The sequence below is a fragment of the Cloeon dipterum genome, chromosome 2 (genome assembly GCF_949628265.1).
Source record: "Cloeon dipterum chromosome 2, ieCloDipt1.1, whole genome shotgun sequence".
NCBI classification, from domain to species: Eukaryota; Metazoa; Arthropoda; class Insecta; order Ephemeroptera; family Baetidae; genus Cloeon; species Cloeon dipterum.
The window spans coordinates 15059645-15078310 of record NC_088787.1 but is presented as its reverse complement, the minus strand read 5'-3'; the positions used below and the strand labels follow the sequence as shown (position 1 = coordinate 15078310).

Genomic DNA, 18666 nt, shown 5'->3' with positions numbered 1-18666 from the left:
GAGGCCGCGGATTGTTTCCTGTTTGAGAAAATCTGGAAGGAATAATGTCGCAGCTTCCTCCGACGCGCGGGCGGCAAAGGCACAAAGGCCCAGCATCTGCTGCATTCAGCTCGTGTTTCTCTGGCACCCTGCAGCAGCACACGCCAGAAACATCGCGTCCACCCACTCTAATGTTCAGCTGCTCACACAAATAGATGAATATATGGACTGAAAGCCTAACCACACAAAAAATCGGTGGTGGAGCCAACTTTCATATTGACATAAATTCGCCCGAAGGATGCTTGCTGTTCTACAAGACGAACAGGAAATTGAAATTAATAAGAAAAAGACGAACGTTTCCTTTTCAGAGCAGAAAGGTGCGTTCCGGTCTGAAACATTTATGCATGCAAATTTCCATCTCTGCGGTATAATATTGAGAGGCGAACTTTCATCATTTGCATTCAGCGCCATGTTTGAAAGTGGCTCTTCAACGGAAAACTGTGTATGTGGGAAAACGGTGTGGTAAAGGGAGCGAAGAAGGGTGATTTTTCCAACATTGTCTGCTAATCGGCGCGGGTGGGGTAGGAGAGGAAGTGGTGGTAAAGCGATAACAAAAAGTAGCTGGCTTCTGTTTAAAAGCCTGCTGCCGCTTTGAATGAAAATGAACCCTTAAAATTATAAGGAATTTGTAAGCCCTAGGAGGCACAAGAGAGGCAGCCTTCATTCATTCCTATGACAAACTGTTGCCTTTAACGTGAGCCTACAGAAAAGGCATTCAGGGTAAGGAATTGTTCGGAGACCAGCAAGTGAAAGAAGAATGGATCGACCGGCCGCCCCAGGACCAAAGGAGCAGTGTTGGCTACTTCTGTCTTACCATAAAAATATCAACACAAAGCTTCGCCAGATAAAAGAATTCCGTTTTGCAGCTCGTGGGAAAGACTGAGCTGAGTTCGCGTTCGCAACCCCGCTTGAAAATGAATGGGTTCGTTTGTGTCACACACCTTTGATGCATCACAAAATATATTGCCTCATCTTTTACAACTGAAAAAGAGGTTTTCACATTTTGCTTCGAGCAAAATATTTATATAAATTTGTGAATAAAGTTTACTTAATATATTTTTACAAAATTAAGTTTACTCGGCACCCTGCTGGCGAAAATATTCATTTAAAATTGATTTAACGTATATTTCTTGCGAGCGGCTATTAGGTATCGTTGCGTCATAAAATACCAGTTTATGGTGGGCTAAACGAAAAGCAAGTGCACTGTTGAAAATTGATAGTAAATTACTTATAACTACGCACGCGGCTCTTTCTTAAAATAAAGAGACGCAGCGTGAGGCGTACGCAGCAGGTAAGTCTCATAAATATGATGCCTGGCGAGAGACTGGCCAGTCATGTTTTCTCAATTTCTTATCGCGGCCATAAATTTAAAATATTTGCAGCAAATTCCACGTCAGACGCGAGGAGGAAAGAAACCGTTGCAGCCGGGCGCGAGAAAGAGTAGAGAGGCGGTCGGGTTGGATTTCTTTTCGTTCCACTTGCCGTCCGCACTCCGCACCGAAATTCCATACAATGGGGCGCATTCCACTTGCCGTCCACTATGCAAATTAACAAAGTCTGGCTTGTCGTCGCGCAGCATTTCCCCGCAAAGGAGCAGCCAACGACATTTGTACCGAGATTTCCTTTGCTTATTTTTTATTACCCCTTCGCCGGCGCGCCGGCAGAGAAACGTCTTGTCGCCGCCGAGATAAATGCCGGAGGAAAGTGTCGTGGGGCAAGTTTAAATAAAAAATCACTCGGGATTTGCGTTTCGCAGTGAGAAATAAATTTGCTCGCAGAGAAAAAATGAATGACAACAGAGCAGCACGACGTCGCTTTAGCCGCAAAACGCTTCAGCTTGAGTGCGCGTCCTTTTTATTTTCCTGAGCAGCACTTCTCGTTTTGCCCCGTAGAAATGTTTTGTTTCGCCCTGCGGGTCTCGAGTGCAGACGAGCACACGCATTCGCACACCACTGGTTAATCATGCATGTACCCTCCGTGGCGCAGCATTGGAAATTAATTGAAGCAAAAACGAGCGCGCTTGGGCCATTCGAAACGGCAATAATCGCATTACACCCCATGGTTGGAAAAATGATCAACGTAGAATATAAGCTACAGAGAGATTAATTATAATTATCACGGCTGGAACGCGTGGGCCTCCGCTAATTTATACGGCGGCCAATACATTTAAAGTGAGAGGATTAATTTTTATTTAAAATCGGTTCAATAAAAAAATTTCACCCACTTTTTTTAGGTATAGCATCACAAATTTGAGGGTAATGAGTGTACTGAATATTCTGCAAGACATCCTCCCCATCAACTCGCACCTGGTCCACGTCAGAGCAGCTGAGCAGTGAGGGCACAAGTTTTATTTATTTAACCCATTATCAAGAGATGCTCACAGCCGCTAAACCATTTTGACTATTTTCCCCAGACCCTATTTCACTACCCAAAAGAAGTACTTTGTGTTCCTTCCTAGAGGTATTAACTTTGATGAGTTTTGTTCCTTCGCAAACCTACAAAATTGAGATTACTTGCTTTGTCTAATCAAATTCTAAAATTATGTGAGGCCCATTTGTGGGGGATGGAGCAGAAAAAAAGCAAAGCATTTCGCGAAGCAGACGTGTTTTGAAAAATCGGCATCGTTTGCGAGCGGAATTCAGGCTTAATGGGGTGCAAAGCGCGCTTGACAATGTTCCAACTGTCGTCTGGGGTTCCCGCGTCCTGTCCCACTGGATAAATCATCCTGGGCTAACATAAATAACAGGCGGCAGACTTTTAGGAAGAAACGCGGCCGACGCTGCTCCTCCATCCGTCCGTCAGAGAGCAAATAGTCACTGAAAGCGAACGGACGAGTGACTTCTCGCTGGGTTAAATGTCAACAGGGCTGATCAATAAGTTTTCCTGGCACACCCGTTGGCTTTGCCCATCATTTGAGGGCAATAAGGAGTGACAAAAAGACCTGCTCTAGTGGCGGGCTTTGGGTTTTTCATGGCCGCACTAAAATATAGGCGGCCCCTTTGCAGATGACGATCTGGGCCAGGGAAACAATAAATTTCGGTTGAAATTCGCCAGGCTGCTTATCGCGGCAGCGCGCGCGAGGGTGGCAGTTTTAAGAGCCTTCAAGCACGTGCTCAGGAGCCAGCAGCCGGCGGTGAAGTGGGAGAGGGGCCCCACGAGACGTTTGAAAAGCACATTAAACAGGGATCTTCAAGCATAATTAGAGGCGAGAAATACATACGCCACGAAGTATAAAGTGTGCACGGTCTGAAAGTAACGCTTTTTCCTGTTTGAAAATTTTTCTTGCGATTTATTGGTCACGTGACTCTGTGGGTACATTTCCATTTGCTGATTTCCCTGGGCTGCGCACTTCAATTGACCCAGTATTTGTTGACAGTGGAATTGGCGTTGAGATAGGCTGTCAATCAATCATAATAGATGATTTCATAAGCTCTGATTATCTTTTGCTTGAAATAAGCACGTGTGCCGAAAGCATCTTAATCAAAGCGTGGATGATTTTCACACGCAATAAATTACGAGAGCTTTTTATGCGGCCGTTTTCGAAGCCGACCGCAAACAGAATACCTCCACCAGCAGCCAGAAGGCTAGTTATAGTTAATCACCTGGAAAATCGCTTCTGACTGGAAATTCACGTAAAGCGCGAGCAAGGTTTTGGCAGGATCGGAGCGGACGGAATCGATCAAGTGTTAAAATATTAGTGCCTGGGTTTCTAATTAGCTTGAACGGACTCGCAGGACAAACGAGCGATGCTTATCTCTCTTTGGGGCCAAATTTTTATGGCTTGGCCAGCCAATTTATTTATTTAAATATCTTCATTAGGTTGCTCCAAAAATGGCAGGCCAAACCAACAAGCGAACAAAGGAGGAAACACGTTTGCGCAAACAGTTTTTCCAGCACCTTACTTTCAAAAGCCGCTTGAAATTTAATTTCATTCCCAAGCTATGGCGCAAGCTTGCAGAGGGGGTGCGTTTTGCAAACATTTCCCTCGGCCTCCTCGCCGGCAAGAAAAAAGGAGGTAAAACCCTGCGCGTGCAACATTTGTGTGGTTTTTAGATGCTCCATTGCCAGCCGCGCAACGTCTGTTTTTATCTTGACAGCGGCGGCGTCTCTCTCTCTCTCTTTTAATTATCAACAGCATCATAATAATAAAAAATTCCAGCAAGGTGTGTGTTTGTGTGTAGCTAGCAAGTGCGGGCTGGGAAATTTAAATAAAATTCGAGCTAGCAGCTTGTTTGCGGACGCAGATAAGGGATAGAGTAAAACCTGCTCGCCGCTTCGGTTCTCGGTTCAGCCCCTAGCTGGAAATATTTTTATTGCTCAAACACGGGCCTCTGCTATGATGTTAAAACAGACGCTCTGTTGGCTGGTGCGTGAATTTATAAACACATCATAAGCGAGAGATAAACTAGCGCAATGAGCTTGTCAACACACAGACCCAGGGCGGAGACGACCTGCAACGATTTTCCTGTTTTCCTTCCCTCTGCTGCCGCGACAAAAAGCGTTCTCCAGGGAACGAAGTTACGTCTCATTTCTCAAATTGCCTTGTGAAAGCTGCACACGCTTATTAATTGTTCAAGGAACAATGGAGGAAGACTGGTAAAACGAAAGGAATGCTCAAGGAGAGGCTTTGATTTGGTCCATTCATGCCCATTCCAGCGCCTCGGTGCGCAGCGTCTCCCAGCCTCTTGACCTTGGGCAGGTTGCATGCTTTTGGCCAATTCTTTAGAGGTGAGCCTGTTACTCGCAATTCCTGAATTATTTACGTCGCGGGCGCTCGGAATTCGCTCTGGCGGCCACATTTTTTAAAAAATTCTATCCAAATGAGGAGAATTAGAATAATGAAAGTAAAGTGAGTCACAGCAGTTTATCATGATGTTAATGGTCTGGAATTCGGAATAGCATGAAATTTTTCTGATTAAAATAGTTGACTATAGGGTTCAGGCTAATTTTACCTTTCTGCAGAATTGTTAATATAATAATGCTGCTTTATCTCATTCCAAGATTTTGGAAAATTACACCGATTGTCTGCACTATCAGTTTTGATCGGCGGAAGTGAGACAATAGGTTTTATCAATTATTATCATTACTTAGCAAAATATTGGGTGTCTACCAAGGCTCAGAGATGTCCAAATTAAACCGTTGCATATCTAGTTTTTGTTAAGATAAATTGAATGGTATTGCATCATTCTAATTGCTTCCTCTGAGTAGAATGTGATACAACCAGATAGTGGTAGCAAATAATTGAGAACTACAAAGCCAAATATCAATGATGAAGTACTCGAAAAAAGGGCAATTCACTTTTCTAGCATTGGCAATTAGAGAAAAGAAAAGTCGCCTTGACATAATTGAAAACCGGCCCTTGATTTATGCATCCAGCTCGGCAAATAACAAACTCTCACTCACAGTCAGATAAAAGCGCCATCAATTTTCAATGGGACTGGTTTTGAAAGAATTCGAGAATTCCTCCGAAATCAAACAGGTTCAGCGAGAGGCGACAAATCCGTCTCTGTCAGCAGCTAAAAGATTCTCCTCGCTGGGATGAAAGCAAATAATAGTGTCGAGATAATATGTGACGGCAGGCGACTTAAGCAGATTAGAGCCATCTTATTTAGGCTGGGATTAGCGCGATTGCACGTGGGCTAATTAAGTGGCACCGCTAAAAGTCAACGGCAAACAAAGCGAAGAACACATTCATCTCCCCAACACTTCAAAAGGCTCCAAATGTAATTAGTGGAATTTCACACTGTAGTTGCAAATATGTATCTGAAAATCACAGTCACAGGGAGCACGGACTGTGTAGCTTTCCGGCGCCGAATGAAAGCAGATCGGATTACAAAAGATGTTTTGTTGCACGCCTTAAAAGGAATCATCTCATAAATTGTCCTGACGATCGCACCTTAAAAGCATCAAATCAAAATGCACAGAAATATTCGAGCTAATGGACTTACGAAATCCATTGAAAGGGTTAAATTAAAATAGAAACTCCACCTGCAAGAGAGATCCGATATCATCGAAAGTATTAATGTAAACAAAGGATCGAGGGTCCTACCTGGAACGGGATCTCTGGGGACGTTTTCTGATCCGAATCCCTTTTCTGTCGACAGCATTGGCCGGACGTTGGAGCAGTGCAAAGTTCCGCCCTTGAGGGGCAAAGCGGTGGTGTTGGTAATGGGGTTGGCCGAAGTGTACCTCAGCAGCACTACCATAGAAAACACAGTCCATCGCACCAGGCACTCCATGTTTTAAAGTTTTGTACTCCTTTCGGCGACCAAACAACGACGTGAGAAGGGTTGCGGTCGCAAATCACGGTCCACTCGAACTGATCACGGCAGTCACAGGCCCAAAAGGCATCTCCGGCGCGTCGCAAAAGCGTGTGCTCCAGTCATCGAACGCGAATAATTAACAGAGCTCACGAGCCAGGTGATCGTTCGGCTGAGATGTAGCAGGAATGGCAATGGCAGCAGCCAGCAAGCGATAGAGGAGCCGCATCGGCTGCCTCCCCTCCGCCCCGGCTGCTTCCCCTCGCCGGCCGTAAACACGCTGCCCTTCAATGAACTCGCCGGCGCCGCGTCTGGCAATCATCTCTCTGCACTGCTGCCACCAGCGGAGAGAGCCGGAATAATTTCTCTCCAAGTTCCTACGGCGGCAATATTGCTGTGCAAAACTGCAAAGCTAAAACCTCTAGTTAGTTGTAGCAGATGGAAAAGGCTCTCGTCCCTGTAGTTTTTTTATTATTCAGAGTTCAGAGTTTACACATTATAAGTGGCGGAAACAATTAAATCAATATCTTCGGGGGAAGATCCATGACGCGAAAAATTTTCATACAATTTACTTTCATTTTAAGCGAGGATTATCATTTAAAAAATAAATTACACTAATCAAAGTTGTTAATTATTATGCTGGTATTAAAGGGATAATTTCGTAAGACCCCCCCCCCCCCCTCCAGACTATTGGTCTCTAACACTTGGTCTTGTTTAATGGACAAAATACTTACTTGCGTCATGTATTTTTTTTTAAATGGCGATATACAAACAAAAATTACGCAACGCGTTTTCGTTATTCCAGAATTCGTTACATATATCATTATAACTTATCCACCTTCAATAGTCTGTAATTTGCGAGATCTACTGGAAGCTTTTGATTTATTTACTTTAAAAATTTTACAGAACAATTTTAAAATGACTATTTATGATTGATGATTCTGAATATTTTCACGCATCGTCCACCAATTTCGAAGGGCTAAGTTTAGAGTAGGATTAGCTAATTTAGCACGTTTTCTTTTCTGTGCCATTTTTAAATTTAATTCTTAAATTCAACACAGGTCTTAAATGAAGTCGCGTAATATCTAAAAAGCATGAAAATCAAGCATCGGCAGCTTACCGTGGTTTATTGTGAAATAAGCTGCGTTTTTTTTTAAATAAAAAGAAACGATAAAGACGCCAATTGTAAAAACAACTATGATTTCTTAGGGTGGAAGTGGTTAATTAATAATACAATAATTTCATGATGGCTACTTAATTTTTTGGAAACAGAATTTTTAACATTTGATAGTTCATTATATCTGTAGATGAAGTTTTGAAGAACTGCAACAACAGGACTGTGTAGTAATTTCACAAAGTAAGAAGTGCATCAAGTTCGTCGTCTCCAATGTTTTCATCAAGCACAAAATCAATACCACCTTGCGTTTTTACAGAAGAAACTGTGGAAGTTTTGTATGACTCTCTTGGCTGTACACCTTGCAAAGTTGCCCTCGGGACTAGATCTTTGTTTGCAACGCTATCACTACACTGCATTTCCATTTTCTCACTTTCGCATGAGTTTGTTTGAGGAGAATTTTCCTCTAAGTTGTCATCTGGATCATGTATCGGCAAAAACTTTTCCCATTTGCTTTTCTTGTTGTTCATCTTGGGCGCAGAATTTTGGCTAGAATTAGGAAGGTAATTCTTGCTGAAGTCGTTAACTGAAGCACAGCTCAAAATTGGACTGACTTCCAACTTATTATTGATTCCATCCTCAACTTTTTCTTCCTCTTCAGCTAAAAACTGTCCCCACTTGCTAGCAGGCTTTTTGGCGACTGCATTTTCGCCGATACCTTTGAATTCCTCCACCTTTGACCTCTTAGCAGTGGCACTCAAAACATTTGGATTTGGACTCGCCCTTTTGTTGCTGCATTTCCCTCCGCAATTCGCATCATCTGGACCTTTAGCAGTTTGTTTGGCCACTTTAGGTGCCCTAGCCTTCCTAATCCTCTGCAGATCTCCGGCCCTGAGAGCCTTTTGAAAGGGATCTTCCTCGTCACTTGAAACATCTGTCTTCTCTTTTTGCAGAAAACTAATCCATTTGCTCCCAGCAGCCACCGGCTGGAAAGGCTGCAGAAATGGGTTGAAAGTTTGATCTTGCTCTTCAGTCTGGATCTGCTCAACGGGTTGCGGTGGAGCAAGGGCCACTTCATTGGTTAGCCTTTGAGCATTTAATTTTTGAACGTGTAGACGACAATCTTGTCCTGTCCCTCGTCCAAAAACCTAAAATACATATTAAGAGATAAAGACATGTTCAGTGCGTGAGTTTGAACTTTAAAAATATTTCGTAAAAATAAATTTATAAGCATGTTACTATTATATTAGACGGAAAATTGCACATTTCGCGATTAATACCCTCAGGCCACACAAATATTTTCGTCTTATTTTTAATGTAAGAGATGTGTATAATATTTTAATACACATTTACCTGTTTTAAAGATTGCTTTTCGTTGCACATCTTGCACTGCCACTTGTTGCTACATTTCTTTACGAAGTGTACCTGCAATGTGATCGTTAAAAATCTGACTCACGTACGGGTTTTAAATTTTAAACGTGTTTAACCTGGTAAGTGGAGCAGGCGTAACACCTTAAAACTTGGAACTCTTGCGGCATATTCTCAGCTCATTCACTGCTCTGATTATGCTGGAAAACTTTCCCAAAATTCAACAGTTCACCCAGTTCACCGTGATGGTTAAAAACGAAAGAGTATTTTTGTGTTTACTTTTCTGCGTTGTTTGGGTAGGCCAGACGACGAGAGGGAGACAAACAGCAGACTAGACAACTCCCCCCTCATTTTCACAAAAACCATGATGCTTTGGCGCGCAGGAACAGATGATCAGCAGACAAACAGAAAGTTAGGCAACACGCGAAGCTTTTATGATGGCCGAATTGCATAACCGTTCCGGTCGACATAGCATAGCGTGCGAATGCGAATGTGGGATAATATCTAAAAAGATTGTGCGGCAGATTGTCATGAATCACAAGCAAAATCCAAAAGGAAAATTTTTTAATTAAAATACGTAAATTACTACGGCTTTAGCCCCCTTACCAGATTGCGGCCACTAATCTCTCTACCAGAGACCTTTAAGTCGAACAGTGCTCTCTGAATATTTCGGGCCATAGATCCCGGTTGAAATAAAATTGATTGAGGTAGACCAAATATTTCAAAAAGCTATATGAAGAACATTGTATAGAAATATCAATTTTATGGCATGGCTGATTTTTTGCCTGTGATTTTTTGTGTTATTAATTAGGTTAGGATATCATTTGACTTACAAAATAAAAGATCTTAACTAAATCATAATCCGTCTTACGTTTAACTACATGCACAGCTGTTATATGTTCTTAATTAATTGCAATTTTATGCCTGATTTTCAACAATTTAATTGCAAAAAATCGGGGCTGAAGGTAATAAATTTTTATCTCTTTTACTTAATGAAGATAGAGTTATGGGTCTATAAAAAGTTGGAGCAAAATAAACATCTACGCATAAAATGAGGCTTCGTTCAATGTTTTACAACAAAATCACCAAAGCTAAATGCTAGTCTGTGCGTGTGCACAGTTTTATGTATGACAGCATTCTCTCGAGCAAACGCAGTGGCACTCAAAAATAATGCCAGGTACTAAAAGTGCGCGTCCGAGAGGGAGGCTGACCACAGACTTTTATTAAAAGTGACACAAGAGTGAACCTGCAACGTGGACTGTAGCTTCAAAATTTAATTAAAACAAACAAGCTGTCATTTGGTGCATTAAAGCCGGCAGTTTCCTTCGTTACATTTATATATCTTTTTATTTTACTCATTTTGCTTTTAAACGTAACGATCTAAATGGAACACGTACAAAAGCAGCACGTACTATGGGAGCGGGAGCGGCAGGAAATTTAATAAAGTTAATGCCCGGCAGAATTCATTATTTAGGAAATCTAAAGAACAAAATACGATGGACTTTGAAAAAGAGTTTTTCAATTGAGAAGAAAAATAAATCTGTCTCGCCAACAGTCATTAAACAAATTAAAGTTGTAAAAATCACTTGAAGTTAAAATAATACTTAAAACAACGAGAGAATATTGAGAATTTATGACTCCGAAAAATGTAATTATACAAATCAATAGTCGACCTAAAAGTGCAATGCTGTTTGGTTGAGGAGGAGCTTAATGTATTTATCTTCATTTTTCGCACTGTTGAAGTTGGCTAATTGCGCTCTAAAACTAGGCCAAAGCAACTGCGTTTGTTGGACTATTTGCTGCTGCAATGACGACTTATTTGTAAACCACAAGCTATATTCCTAGCTTTTAATCAAAATTAATGGATTAATGCCAAAATTACGCATCACAGTAGTTTAAACAATATCATAAATGTTCGAACAAATCGCATCAGCATAAAGAGAATTATAACCAGCCCGTTGGCTCGCATTGTTAAGGCACTCTCAGGAGTGTCAAAGCAATGAGAGGTATTTGAGCAGTTCGGAGATCTAATACTGGCTACCCAATGTCAGAAATGGCAAAAAGTGGTTAGTTTAGTGACTCGAATTGCTCAAATTGCTCAACGGGCTGGGAGGCGCACCGGCGCCGACTCGCTACTTGCTGGTTTGCACCTTTCCAGCATGCGTGATTTGGCTTCACGGGACAAATGTCTAGCGTTTCAATGCAGTCCTCGGTGCGGAGGCAAGTGGCCCTTGAGTGGGCTGGGTCCCTGTGCGGCCCATGTTATCCGTTCGCGGTGTTATTGGGACCCGGGTTTCAGCATTCGTGCTAGTGCAGTGGGCGCCCTTCCCGGTCCTTTGGTCCTCGGACAGGGATAAAAAGAGCAAAAAAAAAGAGAAGACCCGTTTCGGACAAAAATTTAACGCTTCATGATAGTTAATTAGGAATTCAGTGGTGAGCAATAACTCATAAGTCTGCTGGCCTATTTTTCATCAGTCCATCAATGCCAAAACTTGTATCAAATCTGCGGGTGCAGGCGCGCGTGAAATGAACACAGTCGAATCGATAAAAATCCCATCGGAAGCGAGATGATTTTCGTCAGAAAAGGCAGAATCAGCCCGAGTCAGCTGCGAAGACGGTGAGCGTGCATGTGTGCGGCTTTGCGAATTTCCCGTCGTCTCTGATCGAGCAGATTTTTATCAATTTAGATAAGGCGCGGCATGTTTCTTTGCACCCCGGAGTGCTGCTGCCGCGCTCGGGGAGGCTTTCTTTCTCTCTCTCGCTCTCTCACTCCAACACCGAGTCCTGCAGCACGCGTGCGTCAGGCGACCTGCGCCTCTTGTGTGTTGCATGGCACGCCGCAGTGGCCCTTCCGACTCGGTCAAGATCGCAACTGCTCGCGACCGCACCTTCTAATTAGCCGCTGCTGATTGCCGATTGTTTCGTAAGTATACGCACTAGGAATAAATTAACATATGCATGATGCCCTCTTAAAAAATTCAAACCGTCTCGAGTTCAGGGTTTAAACTCGCGAAATTACCTGTGGATATTTTGAGCTTATTAATCCTAGAGATTTCTGAGGGAATTTTTTTCGTGCGGCATGTTTGTTTAAAAGGAATGTCTCGAGTTTAGTAATTCGCACGGCTAGCATGCAAATCAAGGAGTAAAACTTGAAGCAGTTTATGGGTTTTATCATATGATTTGCCACTGCCACACCGGTTGGTTTCCATATAGTTAAATACATCAGCAATTCAAATTGACTAGAGGCTATCAGACAGAATTAATCCGCGCACATCCTATGGAACTGCGACAAAGGTGGTTTAATTTGACTTGTGTTAGTTAAAATGAATTTAAATTAGCGGCCAGATGCAAACTCGAAAGAAACGGTGCATTAAGAAAGCTTAAGACTATACCTTTTCAATCTTTCGCACAGCAAATTGATTGTTTTAACTGTTTTGAGTTGTTCAGCACTGACTGGTAAATATATTTTTTACTTTCAAGATATGAAAGTACTTGTATCATATCAGCTATAATCTTTGAAAATTGAAAAAATAGAAATCAAATAATTTTCCCTGTTAAATGGTTAATAGGAAAATATGAAGCATTATTTTTTTTAGGCGAAAGATGACGATTTTGAAGAAACTCTTAAAATTAAACATTCTCAGTCAATCAATAGGAAATGATTTTAGCACATATTTTTCCACTTGAGTGTTATAGTTTAACAAATCAGCAGTTAATTAAACTGAAGTGACATTTGCCTCGTTTTTTTGCCGCAACATGTGCGCACTCATTAATTACAGCTTCCAAAACGTCAATACGCACGATCATGATTATGTTCTGCTCTTCTGCCTGCTGTAATTTTTATTATTTTTATCAACCCTTTCCACATGAATTGAAATTTTGATGCCGTCACTAGACTTGATTCAAAGCGTTCACGCTCTTATCTCCTTTTTACGGAATACCAGTTTATTTCCAACAATTCGTAGAGAATATCACATGTCTGTCATCGGCACGGTGGTACGATATAGAGAGATGGCAGTGGTTTGCATGGCGCGCTCCTCAAAGCAGCGGCTTTCGTCATTACCTTTTGACAGCATTACATTTTGTTTGCAAAGATTGATCCGGTGATAACAGACCAAAAATACGGAATATAGCTACGTGGGAAATTCATTATAGGAGACTGGCAAAAACAAAGTGCCCTTTTATAGGTGAAATAAGCGCCGTGCAGTCGGAAAGTTTTGTTTTGAGGGGTCTTTGGATTCAACTTTGTGGTATTTAATTAAACTTGGCATAAACTTTTGAAGAGAAAATTAAAAAAGATTGCTGTACGGAGGGGAACTCCTCGTCTATAGCAGTGATTTTATATTCGCTTTGTGCCGCCTACCGTCAAAGTTTGCCGAAAAACTACATATATAGCAGCAAAGCTGTTCCAAATCAAAGGATTCCCTGCTGATCATAAGAATATGTTCTCTTTTATTCTGCCCCGATGTCATTGTTCCTGCGGCAACCGCACTCTTTGAACACAAAAAGGCGGTGGGCTTCGCTGAATAAATAGCTTTAAATAATGCCGTCTTCCTTGCAAAACTGTATGCTCCTGGGAGTTGTTAGCTCTTGCAGCACCATTCACCTTCGTCGCAGTGGATTCTTGACATTTCCCACCCTTGCAAATGCCGATACAGAATGTTAAGCTAGCCATAATTCTTCTTGGTACAATTCCCTTCACAAAGGATAATAATTCTACTTGCAATGTTTCTGATTATTTAAATCCTTGAAACTGATCATTCAGTTTGTACAATTTCATTGAAATGCCTGATTTGTTTCTTAGGAAATTAAGAGATGATGCTCTTTGAATATCAAATTTTAAATGCACTATCTCTTTTCAGCTTTTTCCCATTATAAACTGAGTTCTCTTTTTAACTTACACGCAAATTTTACTTTTATATGCACCGCAATATTTCAACTGTAATGGATTCCTCTTTGGTAAACAGAGAGCCAAAACGTGATCCAAATGTATTTTTTTAAATCACAAAATGGTAATGCGGAGACCCACGGAATAATTTTCAAATGTAATTTTATCACTCCCCAATGCAAGTTGTGCGCGTGGTGTCACAAACAGAGCAGTGCCGTTTAAAGTCAATTAAATTTGCATGATGACCTGGCAAGAAAGTAAAGCGAGCCTCGTGAGCATTTTCCTTGAGGAGTATTCACGAGATCTCCGCATAATAATTGCACCCAAGTGCGCGCACGGTCTTTTTTCAGGCTATTCTTTCTATTGGACGAGAGTCGAGCGTAGAATAATTTTTCGCTACCACGAGACTGGGCGGCACGGGCGTGTTTGGGAATTATTTTTATACCACGCTAGTATTAATTCAGCGCATCTGGCATGGAGTGTTTCTATGTATAACCCGGCGGAGAGCTCTATTATGCAGATCAAAGACACGTGGTCTATCTAGCCAAGTGTGTTCTAACATCAATGCACAAGCAGGCCCCGGCTTGTGGGCCACGTTACGGTTCATGTGCAGCACGCTAATGGAATGGCACGGTGCAACTCGCCAGCAGCCCCGAGCATTTTGCCAATTCGCCTTTCTTTGAAATAAACGCGGTTCGGCGTCTGCGAACAATACAATTGCGCTCCTGACAGTCTGCTGGAAATTTCGCTTTATATACCTTCTAAAATTAGATTTCAGATGTTTGTCATTGGTTAAGCTTGAGGGTAATAGAAATTGTTATATGTATTAGTTTAACACCATAATTTTGTATTGAAGTAGGTTCTTTTGTTTTAGTCTCTCTTAAGATTTCTAATTTGCTAGCTTGTGGTTAAATTACTGGAGTGTTTTAATTAAAAGCTCTTAGTGCGGGAGATACGGTGGTTTTCAATGGACTTGTTTGCCATCCCATTTGTTCGCGCTCGTGGTATTTTTGGGCGCACAAGAAAGTGAGATTCATGCGTCTGAAAATGAAGATTTATATCATAATAATTAAAACTTTCAGCAAATAGAAGACTTCACGTTAACGAAAAAGGAATATTGAAACGATCATTCATTTGATTTCTCATAATTTTATATTTCCCAGTCTTTGAAATAATTATACCAACACTACCATTAAAAAAATCATAAAGAGTCATGCGCTAAAATAACGAATTCAACTAAATGTTTATAGTGATTTTTAGGTATTTTTTCAATGCTGCAAAGCACTTATTCTATCTCCCTTCTAGGTTTGCACTCTAAAGTAAAAACGTGCACTTGAAAAATAATATTATTTGTATTGTGTACACTGTCTCGAATCATTTTGTCGCATTGTTTTTCGGCTTCAATAGCATATAATCCAGATATGAATTTGTCAGTCAGGTTAACTCAATAAGTTGTGCCATATCACGCACGGGGAATTCGAGAAATCACTTTTTACATTATAAATATAGGTTAATTAACTTTATTGGTGATATAGTGTATATACATATTCTTTTACGTAACTCTTTGCATCTACTTTATAAGAGCCCTGATTTATATAGCTTTAAGAATTAATACCAACTCAACCAGCCATTTATTTATAACTAGTTGCCTGTATCAAGTAACTCACCTTCTTTTATTTCTTGCAAGTTCTCAATTTAAAAACAAAAAATATTCTGAGGAATGTTGATGAGAAATTTGTGAGCAGTCGTATGCGCCAAGTATCCGGCAAGAAAAATAGGCTATAAATGTATCATTGTTTATTTTTCGAGATAGAAGAAGCTAGAAAATACACTTTAGTATAGGCGCAAGCAGAGTGACACATAGCCTGTCACGTACTATTGACTTACTTTGCAACAAGTATTTCATCGCAAATATATACATCCCTTATCAGTTCAGTGCCATTTATTTTTCAGCAACAAAAGCAATCATCCTGTTTCGTGCTTGATAAAGTGTAATTTCAACATAACGATTTGGTTTTTGGGTTTACGTGTGTTTGCTGCTGCTCCCTAGGCCATAGAAATTCACTGGGGTAAACTCCCCTGCTTTTCTGTTGTGAGCTTAGAGAGAGATAGAGAGGATGCATTGTCGGGTTTGAGAGATCGCATGGATAAGACCCAGAATTTATTCCGCATGCGATATCGAGAGTCCGCACTCAAAGTCCACTCCATATACCCTGCGACCAACGAGGCCTGCAAAATCTTTTAGCATGCAGAGAGGCATCAGATATTTTTTTCTGCGACGGCTGCCGGCATCGATTTGTTTGAGTTGCTCTGTTCGTTTGCATAAACTCAGTAAAACATCAGTTATGCGAAAATGCGTGTCGGGAAATTTTGAATAATTTACGGATGAAATACTGAAAAGAGAAGCATTACATATATATCGCGATAATATTTATATAAAAATTCCACTTCGTCGATCTTCTGCTCAATCTTTTTGACAGTTTTATGTAGTATTTCACTTTATCTCCTGCTCCACAGAGAAATGAAATAAAAATTGAAAGGGTGATATTGAAAACGAAATCGTCGATTGCCGCTTCAGAATATATTTTGCCCCTCAACGATAATTTTTTTACTATCACACCCCATTGTGAAAATTATTGCAAAAAGTTTTATCTCCGCTACTAGGTTTGAAAAAATGGGCTGCCACACAGACGTTTCCCATTAAGCGGCCAAATGTGGAGGGCCTCTGGTGCTATTTGCAATGCTATACCGGGCAGACTTTGTGCAATAATTCTCCGATAACCAGACCAACTTTGCCCATCTCACTGTCTGACGAATTCGATCCATAAAAAAGCAAATCCCTTTCCTCCTGCGTAGCATGATCAAATGTCCCTCTGTTAATAGATATTGATGCATATTGATGATAAAGCGAATATATTCTGAGCCACGCCTATCGTCAGTCCAGACAGCTAATAAAATCTTTTTGGCTAAACGGCAGCGGCTTAAGCTATATGGAAATCGCGTTATTGGAAAGATAGAGCCTGGAGCACTGTGTTCTCGCATACAATGAGATAATTTTTTTAATAATAAAAATGAACGCCTGCGGATAGGGAGATCGTGTAGCCACTATAACAAAAGGTGGATTACTAGACTGTATGCATCAAGGATAATATGTAAATCGGATTTCGCAGACCCTGAGCGTAATTATAATCAAAATTCAGAGAGTTCAATAGCTTCTACTTTAGTCGGCAGCCGCTGCATGCATTGACACGAGAAGAGAGAGAGGGGGAGGACACGATAATTAATGACATTACGCTCCCCGAAGTGCAGCTTGTGCCTTCAATGAATAACATTCAGTCGATGACACACTGCGCCATGCCCTGCTGTAATGGAATTAGCGCATACGCTTTAAGTGCTCCACCAGATTTCAAGGGCAATCTTACCGCGCGCTTCGCTGGGCCAAACAATCGAAAGTGAAGACGCTGATGGTTCACGGAGTTTACGGGCAAAATGAGATTACACGGTTGATAACATTTCCTACTCTCTGCACGTCTAATACGATTTACCTAATTTTCATCCCTGCTCGATCTGACATGCTACGTGTAACGCAAACAAGTTTTTGCGGTTGGCACGGCCACTAGTTGCGGACCAGTAGCTATAGTTTGTCTTGCTTAGAAAATATAAACGTGCTAAGTTTGAGCTCTCTGATCATGCAATCCAAAATTTAACCACAAAAATATGAAGCCTGACAGTTTTTACACATGGTTTTAAGAATTTCTGTTGTTTAAATAAAAGGAACTAAAATTTATCATCGTACACCTTACAATAAAAGATTTTCCAGTTTAAATGACGCTCTCCACGTGAGCTGTTGATTAATTCGTTACTAGGGACGACAGGAAACAAAACTCACAGATTTAATTAACGGGTATGGCGTCTGATATGTCATACAAAATATTTTTCCGTATTCAAGTCATGCGCAAAAATTTATAATAAGAGCGCCGAGTGTACTATATACTGAAATGCAAACACGAGAGCATGCCGCTGAGCCTGGTAATTAATTTCAAAGCACAGAGCTGAGGGTGTAATAAAGTTCTCCTGTTTTGTTGTGGTACTAGGTCGTAATATTGTTCCAGCTGTAAATCTTTGATGAAGGAAACAATAAAAATCTATAGATGATGAGCGTTGTAGATGCATTCTACATTTCTGTTTAGAACACTGCAAAAGGCAATAAATATCCAATTGATCATTTTCTATTTTGATTGCAATACGAAGTTTTATGAGCAATTTAATAGCTTTTTTACATTACAAAGAACAAAAGTGAGGCCAACTTAAGAAGGCAAGGTAATAAACATTAAAGTCTATATAGAATAAGTTTTGCTCGTTTCTTATGCCATGATATGCTGCCAAATTGAACAATTTAGAGTTTTCCAACTTTTATATTTGTATGTTTTTTATGAACGTACTGTGTGGTGAAAGTACCAGAATTGGAAACAAAGGAAAAACGATTCAATACACATTTGGTTTTGTGTGTCTGTAGAAGAGCGGTCATTCCTTTTACTATAGTGCACGGAATCAAATTTCGCGCAGTAAAACGTGAAACTGTGTCCCAGCGCACAGTAAAAAGCTTGACCACTCGAGAGTGCAGCACCATTAACTGCGGATGAAATGAAACGAGTTGCGCTGCGTATGTTTGTTCGTCGCCTCTCGTGCGGAGCGACCAAACTCCCCGTCGAGTGTAACACGATTTGCATCTCAAAGCGCGCAGTCGGAATTGCAGCTCTCTTTTCCATGGTACGTGTGTCCTGTCCACCCATGATCAAAAACCTGAGCGGCCACAATCGCAAAAGTCAAAGTCTGGGCCCGTCAAAGAGCCGTAACAAGTCTTTTGTGTTTTCTGCCTTTGCCAGTAAGTACGAGACACGAGCAGCAATTTCTGCAGCGCTTTAAGAGTGTAGTGAAGTGCTCTTTGTGTATCAATTACACGGCTTGTGCGAGTTTTTCATTATAAAAAGCGTCTG

At 41.0% G+C, this 18666-nt stretch overlaps 3 protein-coding genes across 4 annotated transcripts in view; 1 reads left to right on the top strand and 2 right to left on the bottom strand.

Moving 5' to 3' along the window:
- The window catches only part of dlp (dally-like), a 42368-nt gene extending 35858 nt beyond the window's left edge, over positions 1-6510 (bottom strand). The window contains exon 1 of the mRNA XM_065477396.1: positions 6089-6510. Within this exon, the coding sequence (XP_065333468.1) occupies positions 6089-6278 (190 nt within the window). The 5' untranslated portion in view covers positions 6279-6510. The remainder of the gene's footprint in view (positions 1-6088) is intronic.
- Positions 6511-7400: 890 nt separating this feature from the next.
- LOC135937204 (MRN complex-interacting protein) lies at positions 7401-9127 on the bottom strand. Its single transcript, XM_065480303.1, has 3 exons — positions 8901-9127; positions 8767-8838; positions 7401-8561 (listed from the first exon to the last, which is right to left on the bottom strand). Exons 1-3 carry the CDS (start codon positions 8949-8951, stop codon positions 7650-7652), a joined length of 1035 nt encoding a protein of 344 aa, XP_065336375.1. The 5' UTR covers positions 8952-9127; the 3' UTR covers positions 7401-7649.
- A 2448-nt stretch (positions 9128-11575) lies between these two features.
- Positions 11576-18666, top strand: part of Adcy8 (adenylyl cyclase 78C) — a 30786-nt gene continuing 23695 nt past the window's right edge. For both annotated transcript variants that reach the window (XM_065478877.1, XM_065478876.1), the window contains exon 1: positions 11576-11704. The gene's annotated coding sequence lies outside the window, so the exon portion shown is untranslated. The remainder of the gene's footprint in view (positions 11705-18666) is intronic.

Bases quoted from the DNA above. Each gene is read 5' to 3' on its own strand.
- LOC135937204 (XM_065480303.1), bottom strand. From the start codon at position 8,951: ATGCCGCAAGAGTTCCAAGTTTTAAGGTGTTACGCCTGCTCCACTTAC. The intron at 8,839-8,900 runs GTTAAACACGTT...ATCACATTGCAG, and splicing joins ACGCCTGCTCCACTTACCAG to GTACACTTCGTAAAGAAATG. The intron at 8,562-8,766 runs GTAAATGTGTAT...TATGTATTTTAG, and splicing joins AAAAGCAATCTTTAAAACAG to GTTTTTGGACGAGGGACAGG.